Source organism: Lynx rufus, unplaced genomic scaffold, assembly GCF_022079265.1.
Source record: "Lynx rufus isolate CCGP_SWC_20201006 ecotype Redwood Valley unplaced genomic scaffold, mLynRuf1.p SCAF_6, whole genome shotgun sequence".
NCBI lineage: Eukaryota > Metazoa > Chordata > Mammalia > Carnivora > Felidae > Lynx > Lynx rufus.
In genome coordinates, this window is record NW_025814878.1 from 41,303,061 (window position 1) to 41,325,510 (window position 22,450).

Here is a 22,450-nt window from a genome sequence, read left to right on the forward strand (position 1 = left end):
GCCCCCAACAGGACAGGGAATCTATCTTCCACAACTCCCTTTTCCTGGAACCTCAATAGCATGAGATGGAAAAAGAGTTCAGGGCTAACTCTGGAACCCTCTGAGGGCTTTATCCTCACCCCGTCACTAGGCCAAACCTTCCCATTCCTTGCTTCCTTGTCTATGTTCAGTGGGGCAGGGTCAGTTGGGGAGGTAGAGTTTGATAGGAAAGGAACATTATTTCAATTTTGTCTTATGAAGTAAAATTTTCAAAAAAACCTTCAAATCTTCAAATAAAACTCACTATTTCCTGTCTAAAAGCCAATTATGAGCTCTTTGTTTATGGTGTGTTTGTAACTAATTAACAAGAGGAAAGAGGTCTGTGGGGAAAAGATTGGGCTACTGTTTATTGTAATGCTGGAGGAAACTTTCCCATGGATTCTTCATTTTCTTAACATAGTACCTGCATTCTCAAATCATTCTGAAGAAACCAAAGCTCCTAGTTTCTCTTTAGTGAAAACCTTCTCCAAAGTCACTCAGGATAGAAGGCCTACACCTCCTGCAAGATTGCTTTAAAGCTCTTCTTAACTCAGCCCAAAAAACTTCCAACGTCATGTTGAAGACTAAATGGCACTCAATGGAAACCTCATAAAAACATGACATTTAAAAACATTAAAAATTTTTTAAATGTTTATTTATCTTTAAGAAAGAGACAGAGACAGAGCATGAGCGGGGGAGGGGCAGAGAGAGGAAAACACAGAATCTGAAGCAGGCTCCAGGCTCTGAGCTGTCAGCACAGAGCCCCACGATGGGCTTGAACTCACAAACTGCAAGATCATGACCTGAGCTCAAGTCAGATGCTCAACTGACTGAGCCACCCAGGTGACCCTATTAATGTTTTTTACTAATGTTTTTTTATTTATTTTTGAGGGGGGGGGGAGGGAGAGAGAGAGAGAGAGAGAGAGAGTGCAAGCAGGAGAGGAGCAGAGAGAGAGGAGACACAGGATCTGAAGCAGGCTCCAGGCTCTGAGCTGTCAGCACAAAGCCTGAAGCAGGCTTCAGATGCTTAACCGACTTAGCCACCCAGGTACCCCCTTTTTGCTTTTTTATACTATTTTCCCTTTCTAGATTTATTTTACTTTTCTAGACATATTTTACTTTCTTTACCTCCAGTCTTCACCTAAGTTTATTCTCGGCAGCTCAGGAATAAGTCTAAAGGAGTTACCAGTTTAGTTAACGTAAACTCATGAAAAAAGCGTGGAAGAACTTTCATGACCAAGCAGAAGAGACATAGGGTATGACTACAGTGAGTCTGGATCTAGCCATCTCAGCATCAGCCAAAATCACCCAGGGTTTCACAGCATTGGATGAGAGCAGACGGCTAGGAAGACAGATGGTCAGGGTCATCTTGGCATCATTTAAAAATTATCAACAAAAAAACAATAGAGCTGAGATGGCAAGAAGATCACCATAAATGCCAACAGGTTTCATCACTCTTGGCACAAACAAGCTCTTTCTAAGATACATCAACATAAAGGTTTTTCTTTCCAGCAGAGAGCTGAAGGGAATCCTTACCTCATATTTTCCTTTCTTCTCTAGAGGCTCTGATTCTTCAGGCTTCCCGTCTCTGTCCCCTCTGAGCTCTTCCAGAATGAGAACTGTCTCCCAGTTACTATAATGACGGGCTGGGAAAATGTCTGAATGCATGCTGTCACCAAAGTAAACGACCTGTAAGTCAGACAGCAAATTCCGTTTGAGGGATGAGAACTGTGCAAGAAAGTGTTCACTTCACGGAAGCAGAAAAAAATTCGTCAACAGGTATCAGAGTAAGACAAAAGTTACATAAACATCCTTGAGTAACGTCACAGGTGACTGTAAACTGGCCGCATTTGGTTTGCAGGACACCAGTCTGTTGTAAGAAGTTACACGATACATTTGCAGGTAGAAGAAAGGCAGAGGCTAACTGATTTTATTCAATTTTCTGAAGAAATCAGAGTCCATATGTGTGCAGATGAACCTGCCCTCAGGATTGAAGAACTGATGACATATTACAGATGACCTGTTCTTGTTACAGTGGGTTAGATTAACAGGAGCACACATCACAGCCCTTGCCCAGGAGTTCCTGGTACCCACCCAAACCTGCCGAAACAGAATCTTGGACAGGGGGTTGGGGCAGGTGGACTCTGGGAGGCTCCCCAGTTATTCTGAGGCATTGCCCCACCGATCTAATCCATACCCCTCAATTTACAGATGAGAAACGAGAGTAAGGGAAAATGAACTAGAACCTTCAAGTCAGGATGCTCTGTCTACTAAACCCCTCAAGAATTCCCAGGGGATTATGGCAAAGTGGGAGCCAATGGCGCAGGTCTCAGTTACACACTGATCTCTCCAATAAACATTTTTCAGAAGAAAGGGTTCTGCTGTAAAAAATGCACCAATATCCAACATCAACAATGTGACCAGAGTATCAAAAGCAAGTGGGTCTTTAGGCTAGTCTGTGCTGTATTTCACTTACTGCAAAATTTGTTTGAGAACTGTTATAGGGTATCATTCCTCAGGTACCCCATACACTTATCCAGTGTATTCCCTAGAACTGTGGCTCCCTGCTTGGAATCTCTGCTCTTTTCCGTTAGAGATGAAAACCCAGTCTAGATCAACAAAGAAAGGGCTTGTTTAAGCAGAAGAAATAAGAGACTGACAGATAGGCAGAGGTAGATGATTTCCCCATAGATAACTAAGCTGAATGCATTTAGAATTATGTTTTAATTTATAATGGTTTATGTCTGTAAGTGGGCATCAAGAACTCCACCTCAATCAGAAAATACCTTGGGTTCACTTTTGCCGGTCATTTTCTTCAGAAGTTCATAAAGGTGGACAGCGTTCCCTTGGGAGTACCAGCCAGGTTTATCCAGAGATGGCAATGCCTCCTGCTCCTCATCATTCTCTGAAAATAGAGTTTGACAATCATATGCTTTTTTTTTTTTAATAATCCTATACTTTTTAATCAAGTAAGAGCACCCATATGGGCAGACCACACCAAGCATGGCTGCAGGACATGTATAAGAAGGAACCATGAGGGAATGGGAGCTAGCATTCAGTGAGCACCTATGCATTACAAGCCCTCCATGGATGTCTTTATCTCTATGTATAGATATGTGATTTTTCATATACATATAATAATATGTTTTTACCATAACAGACTCTTAAAGACTGAGAATAAACTGAGGGTTGATGGGGGGCGTGGAGAGGGGAAAGTGGGTGATGGGCATTGAGGAGGGCACCTGTTGGGATAAGCACTGGGTATTGTATGGAAACCAAGTTGACAATAAATTTCATATTAAAAAATAATTAAAAAATATGTTTTTAAAATAATTTATTTTTTAGAGCAGTTTTGGGTTCACAGCAAAACTGAGAGGTACGGAGATTTCTGATACACCCCCCACCCCGCACACGCATAGCCTCCCCCATTATTGGTGATAATGATGTGTCAAGGCAGGTTTATCAACTGAAACAAATGTACTCTCGTGGGGGGGGGCGGGGAGAATATTGATAATGGGAGAGGTATGTATTTTTATTCCTCATAACAACCCTCTTAACTGAGCAGAAATCTCAGAGAAGTTATTTTGTTCAAGGTCTCAAAGCTGATAACTGATTTATTATTAACCAAACTCCACAGTTTACATTAGGACTTCAAATGGAGGCTAGAAGACAGACCCATAAACCATCTCTAAATTTGGATTCCTGGACCTGGATATGGCTCATGGAATTGCCACAAACAAGAAACAAGTGTAGCACAAGAGAAATTTTTATCTGTCATCTTCTGTAATATCCATATGGATTGCTGTTTACTGTCTTCTTTTTTTTTTAATTATTATTATTTTTGAGAGAGAGAGAGAGAGAGAGAGAGAGAGACAGTCAGTGTGAGGTGGGGAGGGGCAGAGAGACAAGGAGACACAGAATCCAAAGAAGACTCCAGGCTCTGAGCTGTCCCCACAGAGCCGGATGCGGGACTCGAACTCACAAACCGTGAGATAATGACCTGAGCCAAAGTCGGACGCTTAACTGACTGAGCCACCAGGCGCCCCCACTTTCCTCCATTATATTAAGAACAGGTCAGCAATGAATTAAAAAAAGGTGGACTTTAGATTGCATTTTGAACCTCATTTTGTAAAGTATTGTTTATACAATCTCCCTCATATTGACTCAGGAAACAGTTCTATATTATTAAAAATGTAAACCACTATTATTTTCATAAAATTCAATTATGTCATGGTTTCAATTTAAAACATTCTTAAGAACTGGGCAAAATGCATTAATTTAAGAAATCTTCCTATGAAAATATATATTCAGAACAATTTTTTGTACCTGAGTATCGTAAGATGTCCAAATTATTCCTCAAATCTTTTAACTTAATGACTAATGGATTTTTTTTATATTTCTTTTTAATGTTTATTTATTTCTGAGACAGAGACAGAGCATGAGTGGGGGAGGGGCAGAGAGAGATGGAGACACAGAATCTGAAGAAGGCTCCAGGCTCTGAGCTGTCAGCACATAGCCCGACGCGGGGCTCGAACTCACAAACCGTGAGATCATGACCTGAGCTGAAGTTGGTCACTCAACCGACTGAGCCACCCAGGCGCCCCAATGACTAATGGATGTTTAGGTGATAACCTTCAAGGAGAAAAACTCAGACCAAAGCTCAAAGTTGTTCCTATAACATGCAAACTCCCCCAAAACTGACTGAAGTTAGGAAGCAGATAAGGGTTGGATAGAGCTGGAAGAGCAATCAATTAAAGCAAACAGTAAATCAAACAACCTTTTTATTTTCTTATTGTTAAGAGCGTATGGACAAGAAAAGTAAAAACAAAGTAGTAAAATTTTATTTTTATTTATTTAAAAAAATTTTTTTACATTTATTTACTTTTGATAGAGAGAACACAAGTGGAGGAGGGGCAGAGACAGAAGGAGACACAGAATCCAAAGCAGGCTCCAGGCTCCAAACTGACAGCACAGAGCCCGACGCGGGGCTCCAACTCACAAACTGCGAGATCATGACCTGAGCCGAAGTCGGACGCTTAACCGACTGAGCCACCCAGGCGCCCCACAAAGTAGTAAAATTTTAGTCAGTAAAAGAGTCCCAAAGTAAATATGGGGAAATGATACAGTCAAGGCTATGGCTAACAATCCTGAACAAAGATAAGTTCCATAACTTATCTTAGGTCAGAAAACCTTGCTATAGAGAGCAAGAGTTTTGTAAGAAGTTTTGTGTACCTGTGCTTGACCACTCACCTCAGCCCACAGCTGCCTGAATGTGGTTCATGTGGCAGCTCACACCTGTTCCCCCCAACTCCCAGTGTGCTTGGAGTTACTATCTTAATGTTTAAACAGTATGTGTTTATGTGATTTATGTGATTTTTGTCAGTAATACACTTACATATATTAAAAGTCCCATTTTTGAACTCTATCTGCTATGCACTCACCTCTTCTACAAAAGGTAACATATATTCTTTTCCTCTCCCTTTTAAACACACATTTATTGAGGTATGAGTGATATACAATAAACTGCGCATATTGCAAACCCACATTTTGAAGAGTCGGCATGTGTACATACTTGTTATGAGCTGAACTGTGTTCCCCTCAAATTCATATGTTGAAGTCCTAACCACCAACATCTCAGAATGTGACCGTATTTGAAGACAAGGCCTTGGAAGTTAAAATTCAGTCATTAGGGTGAGTCTAATAAATACGGTTATTGTCCTCATTAGAGATTGAGACACAGAGAATTAGGAGATTACGACACAGAAGGAAGACTATATGTTACTGGAAAAAGATGCCCCTCCTAAGAAGAGAGGCCTCAGAAGAAACCAATCCTGCTGACACCTTGACCTCAGACTTCTAGCCCCCAGAACTGAGAGAAGATACACTTGTGTTGTTTAAGCCACTCAGTCAGCGGTATATTGTTATAGCAGCCTTGGCAATTAATGCAATACCCACGAACCCTCCCATTTAAACAGAAGTATTAGCACATTCTTCTGCAATTTAATTAAAAAAAAAAAACTCCTCTAGATAATACATTGTTATGTACCTAGTTTTTAAAATAGATGCATGTTCCATAATTTATTTAATAGTCATCTATTGGTAGCTATGTGAGATGTTGCCAATCTTTTGTTGTTATAAGGAAAAAGTTACAAACATGAGAGAATCCTCACAGCTTGGTGGGATCAAATAGACTCTGAGATGGAAAAAACTCATTTTCTTTTTTTTCTTTTGCTCTTTATTTCAACTATCTTTTACAGAACACTTCAGGTACGAGGTATATAGCAGTGAACTAGATGGCCCAAGTCCCTGTCCTCAGGATGCTAATATTCTGGTAGCAATCTCTGACTTGGTAGAGGTTTACTTAGCAATGATTTATAATTAAAAATATATCTCTAATTCTTTTGATTTCCTGAACTCCTTTCTATATAATGTGGACTTGACTGGACATTTAATATTTTCTCTTACATATTCCTTCTTCAATTTTGAGTTAGAAAATTTTTTTTTCCCAATTGTGCATTTTTTTATACATACTTTCTCCATTTATTCTTTGGCATGGGCAATAAGACATTTAAAAAGTAAGTTTTTTTTTTAGTGATATCCACATGCAATGTGGGGCTTGAACTCATGACCCTCGGGATCAGAGTCAGGCTCTTCTTAGCCAAGTGCCCCAAATATGTTGTAATAATTTTTATATTGGCTTAATATTGAAAATGCTGTATTTTAGAATTTATTTTTTTAAGTAAGCTCTAGGCCCAATGTAGGGCTTGAACTCATGACCTCGAGATCAAGAGTCGCATGCTCTACCAACTGAGCCAGACAGGTGCCTCCCTTAAAAAGACACTTTTTAATGAAAATATCTGCTAAAATGCTTGTCTGTGTTGGGAGCCATAAAAGGAAAATTACATCTTAAGAGAAATAAATACCTTACCAGTGAGTAGGAGCAAATTTAATAGAATAGAAAGCAAAACCTTTATCTACTTTGGTTTGGGGTTATAATTCATAATTCTTTAATATTCACAATTCTTTAATAACTAGTAGCAGTTAATTCTTTAAAAGTCTTTTCCTTTAGTTTATTCTTTAACTATCTAGCTCATTTCCATACCTAATATGATGGGAAGTTTGTTTCTTTTCAGAATAACAATCTTCAATTAATGGCTCTAAGAACTTCTCTCTTAGGGTTACTAAAATCTGTCATTGGTGATCTGACCAGTAGTATCTGCTTCACCAGAAAATTTGTTTAGAATGCAGAATCTAGGGGTACCTGGGTGGCTCAGTCGGTTGAGCGTCTGACTTCGGCTCAGGTCATGATCTCAGTATGTGAGTTCGAGCCCCGCGTCGGGTTCTGTGCTGACAGCTCAGAGCCTGGAGCCTGTTTCAGATTCTGTGTCTCCCTCTTTCTCTCTCCTTCCCCGCTCACGCTCTCTCTCTCTCTTCTCAAAAATAAATAAACGTTAAAAAAAAATTTAGAATGCAGAATCTAAGGTTCTACACAGACTTACTGAATCAGAATCTCCATTCTAACAAGATCCCTAGGTGGTGTGAGTGTGCATTAAAATCTGGGAAACACTGATGTGGAGAGAACAGCAGGATTGAAAACCTGATAGAACAGAAGGCATTCATTCTGGCAAGGCCAGACTAATGGGCATCTGGAGGGATCAGACAGAGTGCAGATGAAAAGGTAACTTAGCAACCAGGTTCAGAATCGCCTTAGATGCTTCATGGGGTGGGGAGCCAATGAGATTCTGTGTGTATGTGATTAACTATACTGTATGCCTCACAGTAAGTAATAAGTGACTCATATAACATATGTTTAAAGTTATTAAAATATATTTAAAATTTATATGTAAATGAAAATATGTGCCAAGTATTTGAGGGCAGCAGGCAAGAGATGGAAGAAAGGAGAGATATAAAGTAAGGGCAGGAGGATGAGGTAAGAGACTCACAGGGAAGAGAGTAATGAAGGCCTAATGGGAAGGAAACAGAGATCAGAGAGGAGGTAGTTTAAACACGACTTGATGTACAACATGCTGGATGTGAAAGGGTGAAGACACTGGAGGTTTATAGCTGGGGGGCAATTCACTAGATAGTCAAGTAATGAAGATAAAGATTATAAAGGGGCCAGCGTGTACGGTTGCACTTTTTAGGAGAAAGGAGAATATCAAGTCTCATTTCAGAATACTGAGCAGAGCTGTGAGCAGGAGGAAATGTGGTATGAGGCTCCAGGGAAGTCTCAGGGAAAGATTTCAGAGTGTACTGGTGACAGGTGAGGCCAAGAAACCAAAGATAGCAAGTTGGGAATCACGGTTTTCAAACTGAGGGCAGGAGGATGGGTAGCTGACAGCACAGGGGACACAGCAGTGAAAAAGATATCGTCACTCTCCTCAATGAAGTTACAATCTTACAAGATGGACTCCTCTCCTCTACACCTCCCCACCCCCTCCCCAGGCTTTCGCACTGGCAAAAAGCCGAATCACAGCGATGGGGCAGGATGCTGCATATTTTGCCTAGAAGGAGGCACTCAGCCCCCGCCAACTCAGACGCAACTCTCCCCCTTTCTTGTCCCCATGACAATGGATGACGTCAGGCCTGTGCGACAGCTGCAAGGACACACTCACCCAGCGCTTTCCATCCCAGATACATCCTTTGCCTTATTTTACTTCTACTTTTAACCATTTGGAGCAGTGATTTGATTTACATGACACTGGAGGTTACCAGAACACGCTGACATGACTTGCATGATACGATAACATTAACAGCCATATGGAGGATGGGTGGTTTGAGGGTTACAAGGCTGATGGGGGCGGGACATCAGTTATTAAGTACCATCATACCCAGTAGTGATGTGAATGTATCAGTTCATACAAGGGATGATAAGGGCAGTGGCAGGAATATGGTAGGTGACCAATCTGAGAAAACTGAAGGCAGGTGTGATGTGAAGGGGAGAGAGTAACAGAAGATGACTGATCTTCCTGGTTTGGGTAAGATCTGTTGGAAAAGTTATAATGGAATTACAGAATATGGGAAGAGGAGCATGCCAAGATGGGGGGGGGAAATTAATGAGTTATTATAAGCACATCCCAAGTTTCCTGCAATGTTAGGGCTGTAGGGTGTGGAGAATTTAGAAGGCAGATAGAAATATGCCTCTGTAAGTCGGGGGAAAAGTGAGGTCTAGAGATAAGGAATTGGGAGTCACTCATATATAGGTACTAGCTGAAACCGTCAGAGTGGTAGCTGAAGACAGCAGGAGAAGAAAGGAAGGCTAAGATAGAATGCTGCCAAACATTAACCTTTAAAGAGAAATGTGATACCATGGATATTAGTTCCAAACTGACTAAAAACTCATGTAGACACTTTATAATATGAAATGTAGAATGCTTTGACATTAACATTAAGGAAAACTCCGTTTGAGAAATAGGTGTGAAGCTTGGAAAATATGCCATTTAACCAAAAAGTTCACTGAACTGCATATATAGGACTGAATCAGACTTTTCTCTGGTTACTCTTCAAAGGAATAAATTTATTTGTCTTGAACATATGGAAGACTTTTTTTGTTTAATGGAAATCAGTGAATTCAACAACGATGGTCAACAAATTTTTCCTTTACTATTGTTAGCAATCTTTAGAAGATTACATACTGATTTAGAGGCTACATTTGTGTTGCTGTTTACTCATAGCTATTATTAACTACATAGTTTCATTTGTTTAAAAAAATTTCTTTTAATGCTTATTTACTTGTGAGAGAGAGACAGACAGAGTGTGAGTGGGGGAGCGGCAGAGAGAGAGGGAGACACAGAATCTGAAGCTGGCTCCAGACTTTGAGCTGTCAGCACAGAGCACGATGCAGGGCTCGAACTCACGAACGGTGAGATCATGACCTGAGCCGAACTCACGAACGGTGAGATCATGACCTGAGCCGAAGTCGGATGCTTAACTGACTGAGCCACCCAGGTGCCCCCATAGTTTCATTTGTAAGAAAATAATTTTAATAACTTACTTTGTATTGATTTTGAGCACAATGAATATCTTACTGCAATAAAATATTTTGTTAACAGAGAGGGAGAAAGACGAGGGGAAACCAGCAGTGGAAACAAAGTAGTTACAGGTAGGCAAAGACTCAGAATCAGCAGCAAAACAAACACTACAATACAGCATCGTGAATTAGAGAATCTTTTTTAAAAAATCTATTTATTTTGAGGAAGAGAGAGAGAGAGAGAGAGAGAGAGAGAGAGTGTGTGTGTGTGTGTGTGTGTGTGTGTGTGTAGGGGCAGAGAGAGGGAGAGAGACAGAATCCCAAGCAGGCTCTGCACTGTCAGCATGGAGCTCTATGCCAGGCTCGAACTCATGAACCCTGAGATCATGACCTGAACTGAAGTCAAGAGTCAGACACTTAACTGACTGAGCCACCCAGGCACCCCAAGGGCATATTTTGTTCTTGTAAACTGAAGATATGAGAATATGCATATATGTCCATGAGAATGGCCTAGTACAGTTGTTTTCAATGATGGCAATTTTGGACCTCAGGGCAAATTTGACAATGTCTGGAGACATTTCTGGTTGTCACAAATTGGGAGGTGAGATGATTAGAGGCTAAGGATGCTGCTAGGCAGCCTACAACATATAGGACGGCACCCCCACTCCCACTAACAAAGAAATATCTGGCCCCAAATCTCAGGAGTGCAACAGTTAAGAAACCCTGGTCTAGCAGAAAGTGAGAAAGTGATGGTGGTTTTTATATACTGGTTTAATGTCTCATATAAATCCTTGCTGTCAAGAAATAACATCAGGGATTCAAATAATACTCTTTCTGTTAAACAAACAAAAATTAAATGTTTCCCCCTCTTCATAAATTTATATTTAAACACATAACTAAGTACTCAACAATGTTTATTTTTATCTGCAGGATTTTTGCATTTTCTTCCAAGAAAATCTATACCTGTTCTATACCTATTATAGTACGTATGTTGTTCTATAGAGATTTTTATTAAATTTTCACACACACCAGTAACAGAAAACAATGCACATTAAAAATACACCAAATTTTTTAATACACTGGGGACCACAAATGTATTAACTTATGCTAACAAGTTACTGCATTTTTGCACTATGTCTGTTTAATTGAAAAGTATCGAGAGACAGAAGGATGAACTGTTTAAAAACTATTATGTAGAAGAACCTATCTGCAGTCTGGTTTCTATCTCTGTCATTCTCTCTGTATCTCACATATAAGCCCATGGCTTTAAAATATCCTTCTATGAGTTAATGACTCTCCCAAATTTATACCCTGACCCTAAAGCTGTTCCCCTTGGACTCCATGCTCATCCATACAATTTCCTAATTGTTAGTCCCCGCTGAAGAATTTGTAGGCATGTCAAAACATGATTTCTTAATCACCACACCACCCCATACAAACTTTTCTTCTGTAACCTTCCTCACGGCTACATGAGGATTCACTCCTTTGCTCAATTCAAAAAAAAAAGAAAAATCAACAAGTCATTTTTGATTATCTTTTCATCTGCTGCTTCTGAAAGCATCACCAAGTCCTACTGTCCATCTCCACAATGCATCTTAAATATGTCTCCTCTCCATCTCCAGTACTACCTCCTCAGACCAAACTACCACGGTGTCTTACTTGGGACACACTTAGTGCCTGGTTTCTTCTTCCCTCTCTCCCCCTCCCTCCCTCCCCCTCTCCCTCCCTTCCTTCCTTCTTCCCTCCCTTCCTACCTTCCTTCCTTCCCTCCCTCACTTCCTTCCTCCCTTCTTCCTTTTCTTTCTTTCTTTCTTTCTTTCTTTCTTTCTCTCTCTATTTTTGAGAGTGAGAGAGAGAGACAAAGCGCAAACAGGGGAGGGGCAGAGAGAGTGGGAGACACAGAATCTGAAGCAGGCTCCAGGCAGGCTCTGAGCTGTCAGCACAGAGCCCAATGAGGGGCTTGAACTCAAACTGGGAGATTGTGATCTGAGCCTAAGTCAGGCACTTAACCGACTGAGCCACCTAGGCACCCCCATGGTTTTCCTCTTTCTATTCTTCCCACATTCAATCCATTCACCACCCTCAGCCAAAGAGCTCTCCAGATTACCCATACACCTCAACTGAATGCTTCACATAGCTTGTGGAATAAAATTCAAACCCATTGTCACAGTGTATGAGGCTGCGTGCTTCCCTAACTTCCCCGCCTCTCTCTTCCCATGAGTCGCTGGCCTCTTCTCCATCACTGGAACTGCCACCCCTCCTCTGCTTTTCTCATTACCTGTCCCTCAGGTCCTGCCTGGTAAGTCACCTTTTTTGACTTTTTTGGACAGGCCTTCCCTGGTCAGCCCCTCTAAAGTGCCCTCCTGGTTTACTCAGCAGGCAGGCATTTCCTGTTGTTTTTTTTTTTTTTTTTTCAGGCATATTTGTCATGACAGGTAACATGGCTTATGATCATCCCATGCATTTATTCACCTGCTAAGTAGCAGTGTTTGTTTATGCATTTCTGTGAGGGGGGAAGAAGACTTGGTATCACCTGTATACCCCTGGTTGTATTTAACACAGAACTTTGCACCTGATTGTCAGCCAACAGGTACTTACGAAGTACCTGAATGAACAAATCTTAAGTAAGGAAGAAACAAAATGTTAACTCACCAAGCGTCCAGAAAGGTCTTTGGCTTGGTAAATGGGAGAAGAAACCAGGCTTCAATGCGTTTGTAATCACAATGTCAAAAAGATCTGTAAAATCATTCCTAAAAAGCAACAATATTTTTCATAATTTTAAGAAATTAGAAAAAGCCCATATAAAATAGAACTTCATCTTTACCTATCAGACCACAGAATCATTTCTTACCTTTTGATTAACTTTTGCATGGTTTCTATATATTTTATATACAGAAATAGGAAGTGGTTGAGCAAAACTTTTCCTGACGACACCTTGAAGTATAAACGTAAGGGGAAAAATGCGTATTAACTCATTAACTCTGGGTGTGAAGCTGGCTTTCTCATGATGGTAATAGTTACAGTGAGTGAATTCAATGGCTTCTAACAGCAAAAATATTCATGAGCTGTATCTTCAAATGTGGGCCCTGAACTTTGTCTCGATTTATTAGCAGGAAAAGGTATTGATAATTTTGTGTGTTACATGGGTCCTACAGAAAGCTAGCATGATCAAGTCAGGTGATATCTTTTAGAGTGTTCACATATGAAGAAGGCATCTTCTTTTGAAAATCAGTGTACTCTTATAATGTGGTAATTTTTAGATAACAACAATAATTGTTTTTTGGCCTGCATTTAATACTACATTAAGGATCATTTGGGATGGCAAAGGGTAGATGGGATTCATTATAGCAATGGGGAAGACAGTAACTACAAATCTAAACTATGCTAAAGAGACCGTAAGATAGGAAGAAAAACTTTGGTTATCTATGCTAATGACAAAGAAGGTAAGAGTGCTTATTCTGAAGCATGGTCCCACTATCAGGACAGCAAATAGTCTCACAGTCTGAGAGGCACTGGGCAAGGCATCCAGGATTTCCACCTTAATTCACTTCAAGGACCCCAGGCTTATGTATTATTAAAAAGCAGAAAATCTACTGGCAGATCTAAGTATATCACAGACCCATCTAGGCTCACATGTGCTGAGGAACATGGACACCAGGAGGCTAAACAAGTCAGCCGGAGGTCAGTTTTGAGGGTTAAACTTACTTCATACTCCCAGCAATTCAGTATTTGCTGAAATCCTAGGAAACGTTAGGGAGATCTAGTAGCCCGTTTTAGAATCTGGCTCTGAGCATGGATATTCCCTGGTATTGCTCACAAGAATGACAGAAGTATTAAGACTTCCTGAAACTTATCAACTACTCTCATACTTCATCTGTGTTACGCTTATTTAAACTCCCCTCTCACACCTCTGAGGTATTATTGTCCCATTTTTAAGATGACGAAATCGAGGATGAGAGAGGTGCAAGAACATACCTCAGGTCTCAGAGCAAGTTGCAAGGTAGGCCTTGAACCCATATGTGTCTTAAGTCTGTGCATTTGTACTGCCTCGATTTTCAAGGATGTCAGGCCCATCACCAGCTGTGCAAAATGGTGAAGTACACGGCTCCCCACTCAAATGGCTAGAGGCGCTGTACTCCAGGTCTGTATGTATCTGGGAGTGAAACCTACAACTCCATGTCCTCAACAGTCATCCAAAGCTGAGAAACCAAATTCATGGAGCACTGCTTGAAGGACATGTCGTTTATCAACCTTTCAGAACATCTAAAGCCCAGACCACTGGTGGGCTTTTAGCATCCTGGCCCCCGTAACACTGCTTTGCTAAACTGTACCTGGGTGGTGTTGCTGTCGACAGATGTTGAGGGATGTTACGAGAAACAACTACATGTCTCTCAGCATTGTCTAATATAAGGATACGGTCACGGTCAAGCATTTTTAAAACAGCACTAGCCTAATTTGTTATCCAGTATTATAGAAGACCATGAAAATGGAATGACTCATTACTTACCCAAGAATATATTCACAGAGAAGTCGACAGTAATCACTGTGAGAACTTGTAATTAACAACAGAATTTTCCCAGCATTCTTTAGCTGTCGAAGCCACTTTTTCACAGATTCAGGACAAGTGTGTAAATATCTGCCTGGATCTCTCTTTATTTCTGGAAAATATATTCCACAGTTTTCTGAAAAATAAAAATGTCAAAGAGATTTTTCTTTAAAAAAATTGTTTGAGAGGAGGGGCCAACGTGGCGGAGAAGTAGGGGGATCTGAAGTTCCCTTGTCTCTCCAACAAAGCAGTGTTGAAGCCAAAGGACTTTGAACTCCAAAAGTCCAGGAGACAGAGACAGATTCACTTCTAAAAAAAACTGTTTGACTCTGTATATTCTTCAAACAAGTTCATCTCTCTCAAAGCTATAGATAAAAAGAGAAAAACTTGGTTCAAACATACCAATGATGCCATTGTTAACTGCTTCTTAAGAATCCTTCCTGTTCTGGGGAGTCTGGGTGGCTCAGTCAGTTAAGCATCCGACTTCAGCTCAGGTCATGATCTTGCGGTTTGTGAGTTTGAGCCCTGAATCCGGCTCTGTGCTGACAGCTGGGAGCCTGGAACCTGCTTTGGTTTCTGTGTCTCCCTCTCTCTCTACCCCTCTCCTGCTCATGCTTGATCTCTCTCTCAAAAATAAATAAACATTACAAAAAAAAGAGAATATTTCCTATTCTTTACTTAAGGACATGATGAATGAAAATGTCAACTGAGAATGTTGGATATTTGATAAGAACTGATAAACTATTGAAATAGATAACAGAGGTGCCTGGGTGGCTCAATCGGTTAAGTGACTGACTGTTGATTTCACCTCAGGTCATGACCTCATAGTTCTCAAGATTGAGCCCCGAGTCAGGCTCTGAGCTGACAGCATGGAACTTGCTTGGGATCCTCTCTTTCCCTCCCTCTCTCTGCCCCTCCCCCACTTGTGCACTCTCTCTCAAAATAAATAAATAAAAACTTAAAAAAATAGATAACATAAAAAAGAATATAATCAGCAGGGTTTTTTAATTTCTTGAAAAAATGTTTATTTTCGAGAGAGAAAGAGAAAACATTCTCATGTGGGTGCAAGTGAGCAAATGGGGGAGGAGCAGAGAGAGAGGGGAACAGAGGATCTGAAACAGACTCTGCACTGACAGCAGAGAGCCCGATGTGGGGCTTGAACTCACGAAACATGAGAACATGACCTGAGCCGAAGTAGGACATTTAACACACTGAGCCACCCAGGCGCCCCTAATCAGCAGTTTTGAGTCCGGAAAAAACCTTACTGCATTTGGAATGTCAATTAATAAATATTCTTTCAATCATTCAACAAATATTTGCTGAATACAAACGACAAATAAGTATTCAGATAATGCCCCAGAAAGGCATCTTTGGCATGAAGCCAGTGAGAGGGGAGCTGGGTTCTTCAGAGTCACAATTGTGTTGCAGATGGAATTCAGACTAGAAAGCCAGTCTAGTACAGCCTGTGAGAGGCGCTGAGATGTCAAATGGAAAAACCAGATAGAAAAGGTCAGAAGGCACTGCAACTGACAGCAAAAGGACTTTAATCACTGAGCAGGGCCAGCAGGCGCTGACCCTTTGAGTCTTTAGAGAGTCCAAGGGGTCAGTCTGAGCTCTGGGACAGATGGTGCCAGTATCTCCAGAAGTTCTGGTCAGACCCAGCCACAATGCTTGTCAGGGTGCCTTGAGAGTGGTGCATACTTAGCAGACACTTGTAGGTTTGCCTGAAATGCTACTAGATTCATAAAGTACTTCAGAGACATTGTTCTATGAGGGGTAGCATTAATAAGCAGAAAAAGAGAACCCAACTTCTGTAACTACTAAGAAAAGGACACAAGCATAAACAAAACCACAGGAGAAAGAGCTTGTAATGAATGATAAACTCTGCCACAGATGTGGGCTATACCTTTAATTCTGTACAGTCTTACGCACTTAAAATAACAGATAATCAAAGTTATTATTTCAAGAATAGCAGGAGGAAGAAGAGTCTCTAAGCAAAAAGCCAAAATGAAACAAAGACCAGAAATGGTAGCAAACACTGTTGTCTGCCTGCCCAAATCCCACCGCTTCTCCTTGGCTGGAGACACTGCTTTTCTATGAGGCTGCACCCTCTTCTGAGGGGCTGGGTGCTCAGGGAGGTCATGGGTCTCTACCAGTTGAACCTGTCTTGGTGATTCCTTCCGCCTGCAGTGCAGTGAATTGTTTAGGAAGTGCTGGAGACCCGTGCCTGGCCACTGGGACCTGAGAACTCTGAGACTCTCTGGAATCTTGAATACACCACCGAGAAGACATCTACATACGAGTATACGTCCCCTCTTCTACTCTGTGCTTTGCTAGGCTTGCACATTCCACCTAGAAGGGCAGCAGCTCTCCTCAACACAAAGCTCACGTCTGACATAACCAGGATGGTCAAGTGGAAATCTGAAAGGAACCTGGGTTCCTGATGACATCATCAGGTCTCTGATTAAGACACTGAATGAACTAACCATTGCTGAAGGTACCAGCCAAACTGGGGACTTCCAGTCACATGACTCAATTTAACAACAGCTTAAATATCAAGTATATCTCTTATTTGTAGCCTACAGTCCCTCTACTCAGAAAATGATATACTGCAAGAATTAATCACAACCAGACCAAAAAATAAGAACCCCCACCCCCTCCCATGTTACAATATGAGAATAATATACAGACATAAAGAGACCCAGAACAAAAACAAAGTTCACACTCTTCTTGTGTTTTGCCGTACAGGAACACTATGTAAATCTCTCTGATCTCTTAATATTGTACAAACTATGTAATGACCCTTAAATAAAAGTCTACAGAGAAGAGAAGGTAGTAGTAAGAAAGGGCTAATTTAAGGCAGAGAAAATTAATAAAATGAAATAGCTAAGAATTTGTTTGGTGAATGATTATCTAAGTAAAGGGCAGAGGCAGTGTCTCTCTCAGAATTTCCTAGAAAAACAAAGCTTCTATAGCAATAGAACTATTACGGGATGGAAAACAAAAGGTATGTGTATATAATGCTGAAAACATTTACATACTTAAGCATCTATATTCAGAAACGACAGCTGAGGGGCTCCTGGGTGGCTCAGTCGGTTAAGTGGCAGACTTCAGCTCAGTTCATGATATCCTAGTTTGTGGGTTTGAGCCCCGCATCAGGCTCTCTGAGCTGACAGCTCCAAGCCTGGAGCTTCGGATTCTGTGTCCCCCTCTTTCTCTCCCCCTCCTCTGTTCACTCTCTCTCTCTCAAAAATAAATAAACATTAAGAAAAAAGAAAGAAAGAAACGACAGCTAAGAAAAAAGGCTATTTTTTCCTTAGCTATATGTGCTCAGTGCCATCTAGTGATCAAAATATGAATTACTGCTACAAAACTATTCCATTTCCAAATGAGTAACAAAATAAAGCACGTACATTTAAATACCGTATTTGAAAATTCTTGCCTAAATTAGTTTTATTAGTTTTCTTTACAGTTAATCAAAAAGAGTCCAAACATAATACTTTAGTTGGAGAAAATGACTCTCTGTGGCAATAATATGGGTGTCCTCATGTTGTTCACAAGACAGATTAAGGTGAACTAAAAAAGTTCAGTTGCCCAATAGTAGACTATGGGTCGCTATTATTATAAACAATCACTGGCTGCTGTTGGGGAATATATAGTTATTCCCATAACCTCAAATCGTTAAAGGAACAGAAGATATAACTACACAATACACATCCATCTTCTTTAAATTTTATTTTTATTGCAATCTGGCTGACATATAAGCATTGTGTAAGTTTAAGATGTACAATGTGTTGATTTTCTGTATTTCTATATTGCAATATGATTACTACCTTAGCGTTTGCTAGTACCTCTATCATGTCACACAACTATCTTTTCTTTTTTGTGGTGGGAACAATTAAGATCCAGTCTCTTAGCAATTTTGGAGTTTCTAATATAGTACTGTTGTCTATAATACACACTCATATTTTTATTGAACTAAATCAAGGTATTAAACCAAAGGAAGTTAGGTTGAACACACTGCATTGGATAATAATGGTCTATTAAATTATCTCCTTGAAGTGACTGTAACCTCCTAAGGGTAGGGAGCCTGACTTTCTGCTACACGGACCAGTCATTCAATGAATGAATACTTAAATTAGTGCAGGGGCAGACCCAGGGATATTTATGTTTATTTAAAGTCAAAGTAATAATATGATTTGTAGCATATAATCTAACTGTGAATGACAAAAAATTGTCTTATTCATGTCCTGTCAAAGTCATTGTATCTAAATTACCTTCCATTTTTTTACCCCTACTGAAAAAATCATGTTTAAATATAATTTTATCTTGATAAATTAACACTGACTGCACAAGATGGGGAATTTACACCTAGGTAGAAGGAAAGCAATGGTCTTGTTTGTTCTCAACACACAAAGTCGCCTGTGTTTTTATTTAACTTTAAAGCAATTCTATTTCGCTGCCCCTTTATATAACTCATTTTCCTAGTCTTTGCATCCCTCTCACATTCTTAGATGCTGGTATTTTCTGTATACAGATGGGATTAAAAGTACATTTTTTAAAAAGCTAGTTCTAAAGAATAAAAGTTTACTAGCCCTCTTATATTAAGAATATTGGTTAATAAAGAGTCAAGAAAATAATAGCAAAGTGTTGCAACAATCTGATATGCACATAAAATGTCCTGCTTGTATCAAACATGACTGAGGATTTGGGGACCTCTTGTGGTTAAAAAAAAAAGCACAACTGTAACATTAAAAACACTTTTTTAGTTTAACAGACAATTGTGCCACATCACTATTTCTATTATCATGGAATAAGTAAGCATTTTTCTTGTTAACTGTGTCACTACTGTTTGTGTGATTTGTGGCTGGAGTTTTCAAAGCTCTTGGCCAAGGGGATTAGAGCTGTTGGGATGCCAACACCTCCACCATCAGCCTCCACTTAAGGTCTGTTGCTCCCACTGCAGAACATGATACAGGAGAGATTAAAATGTTTACAACCTTTACAAGTTATAGAACAGCATGTTAGTGAACAGCTGAAATGTTTAGCTCTAAACTGTTCAAATGAACCTGCTGCAAGAGATGATATAATTAATTTTCTGAAATTAATTACATTTCAGAAATGTACACTACATAAATTTGGGGCCAAGAGATGCTGAAATATTTTTTGAAGGATAACAGAGATAAGCAATCTCAGACCTTGTCTGATAAAGAGAAAGCTTTTATTTATAGAGGGCAAACGATGAAACAAATTTAATATTAGGACAGACCTCCTTTTTAGGGTCCCTTTATGGTTTTTTTCTATCTAATATATTTGTAAATAAAGAAATCTAGAATATCTAGGTTGAGTGAAATGAAAATCTACATGCTAAATATAATGGTTGGTAAAGGACAACAAATAAGAATTGGAAAATGAAGTATATAATGTAATGAAAAATCATTTATAAAATTTATACTTAAACAGTATTTGACTTCTATCTCTGTAGTGTGACCTACTTGGAAGATTCTGATTTAATTGGTCAGGGCCGGGGTGATGACACTGGTATATATTTTTTTAAGTTTATTTAGGTATTTTGAGAGAGAGAGAGACAGAGTGCAAGTGGGGTAGGGGCAGAGAGAGATGGAGAAAGAGAATCCTCAGCAGGCTCTGTGCTGTCAGCTCAGAGCTTGATGTGGGGCTCAGTTTCCTGAATTGTGAGATCATGACCTGAGCTGAAATCAAGAGTCAGAAACTTAACTGACTGAGCCACCCAGGTGCTCTGACACTGATATTTTTTTTAAAAACTCCCCAAGTAACTTTAATGTGCAGCTAGGATTAAGGATTATTACTCTAAGATCTAAGAACTAGGACTCTTGCTATTATTCTCTCTATATCCTGCCTTCCTCATTGTATGTCATAGGCTCTCAGAGGACAGAGCTTCTTAATTTTACAGTATCTTTATAAGTTAACATACAGCCTTATACCTAACAGGCAATCAATACATATTAATTGCTGTTGATGTGTGATGTCACACATAGGCACACTGAATGAAGGACCTTGTCTGATAAAGAGAAAGCTTATGCTGGAGACCAGTATGAAGAGAAGGGAAAGGATATGAGGGTTGAAAATTTATAAATTTTAAAAGAATGTTTATTTATTTTTGAGAAAGAGAGAAAGAGAGAGAGAGAGAGAGCGAGCAGAGGAGGGGCAGAGAGGGAAGGAGACACAGAATCGGAAGCAGGCTCCAGGTTCCCAGCTGTCAGCACAGAGCCTGACATGGGGCTCCAACCCACAAACTGTGAGATCATGACTTGAGCCCAAAGTTGGATGTTTAACCAACTAAGCCACCCCGGTGCCCCACAGGGGGTTGAACACTTAAATGCAAGAACACAGACAATGCTAAGGGAGACTGGCTTGATATGTTTGACCCAATAGAGGGGGTAGTAAATTATGCTGCTTGAATCTGTGATTCCCAAACCTGGGATCACAATGGTCTGTGTGGCACTTGCAACAAATATCCATTCCTGTGCCCCACTCCACAGATGTCTGATGGGGCTCCACAGATTCACGGCTGGCTGATTAGACATTTGCAAACCTGTAGATGGACCATTTTAGTCTTAGTCTACACCAGTATCTACACCTCCATGGTGATGTCACAGCCAGATAACTTTAGTCAAAATGAACATCCACTGCCACAGTGTATCCTCCTCTAATATGTATCTCTGCTTTATGTAGACAATCTTTAAAAAATTGACCTTGAAGAATCTTTCAATTCGCTGAGAATTTCTGTAGATAAGTGGTTCTCAAACTTTACAGTATATCAGAATCACCCAGAGGGCTTGTTAAAACACTCTTATTAGAAGTTTCTGATAAGTGTGTTTGGGTGGGGCTTGAAAATGTACATTTCTACCAATTTCCCAGGTCAGCTGATAGTGGGACCACACTTTTGAATATTACTGCTGTATTAAACCTTTATAAAACCAGATAGTTTTTTTTTTAATCCTTTTTCTCCTAGAAGAAAATCCTCACTATTTGGGCTAAAAGTGCAAAATCAGAGTAAGCATGTTTAATATTACCTGATGAAAATTCTCAAACTTGTGTCTTACGTTAAAATGAATCTAAACAAACAAGGTTTTAAGTTTGTAAAAATGATTTTTATTTCTTATAATGGAAAGATATATTCAAGGGTAAATATCTGATGGGATTTTTTTCACAGTATTAATTTTACATTCTTTTTCATTTATCTATCATGAGAGTAGTAACTTTGTAGGTAAAGCAGAAAAGCCTGTGCTTTGGAGTTAGATTGGCCTAAGTTTGAATTCCAGGTTTGCCACCTGCTATACTGGTTGTATGATTTTTGAGGAAGTCTAGAAGCACAGTTAATTTTTACTAAAGCTCATTATAATTGGAGGGGTATTTGCATGTTCTTCTGTGTGTTCACTTTATTATACATATCACATCACAGGAAAACACGTGTAGTGGACTGAATACCCAAGGGGGCTACAACAGTCTCTCCCACCTCATGTGTGTCTAGAATTGGGGTTGAACTGTTCCATTCCTTTGAATGCTGACAGGCCCTTGTATTACTTCGACCAATAGAATGGGGGCCAAGTAACCCTGTGTTAGTTTCAGGAGTAGCCCTTAACTGGCCTGGGAACTTCAACTTTCTGTCTCTTGGAAGCCAGGGCCAGGTAAAAAGTGCAACCAAGCTCAGACCACCATGCTGTGAGGAGCAAGTCTGAAGAAGAGCTTAAGTGCACATGCTCTAACTGCCAGAACAATGAATGAGCCCCCTCAGACATCCAGCCTAGTCAGGCCTTCAGATGACTGCAACCACGTGGGAGACCCCAAGTGCAAAGCACCCAACTCAGACCAGAATATCAGTGACAATAACAAAGTGTGGCTTTAAGCTACTAAGTTTTGTGGTGGTTTCTTTT

At 40.1% G+C, this 22,450-nt stretch overlaps 1 protein-coding gene across 2 annotated transcripts in view; it reads right to left on the reverse strand.

The window, feature by feature from the left end:
* NT5DC1 (5'-nucleotidase domain containing 1) overlaps positions 1 to 22,450 on the reverse strand; it is a 139,454-nt gene that overhangs the window by 12,589 nt on the left and 104,415 nt on the right. For both annotated transcript variants that reach the window (XM_047102426.1, XM_047102425.1), the window contains exons 7-10: positions 14,496 to 14,670; positions 12,641 to 12,738; positions 2,805 to 2,923; positions 1,555 to 1,707 (exon numbers count right to left, since the gene is read on the reverse strand). In XM_047102426.1, coding sequence (XP_046958382.1) covers positions 1,555 to 1,707; positions 2,805 to 2,923; positions 12,641 to 12,738; positions 14,496 to 14,670 — 545 coding nt within the window. The remainder of the gene's footprint in view (positions 1 to 1,554; positions 1,708 to 2,804; positions 2,924 to 12,640; positions 12,739 to 14,495; positions 14,671 to 22,450) is intronic.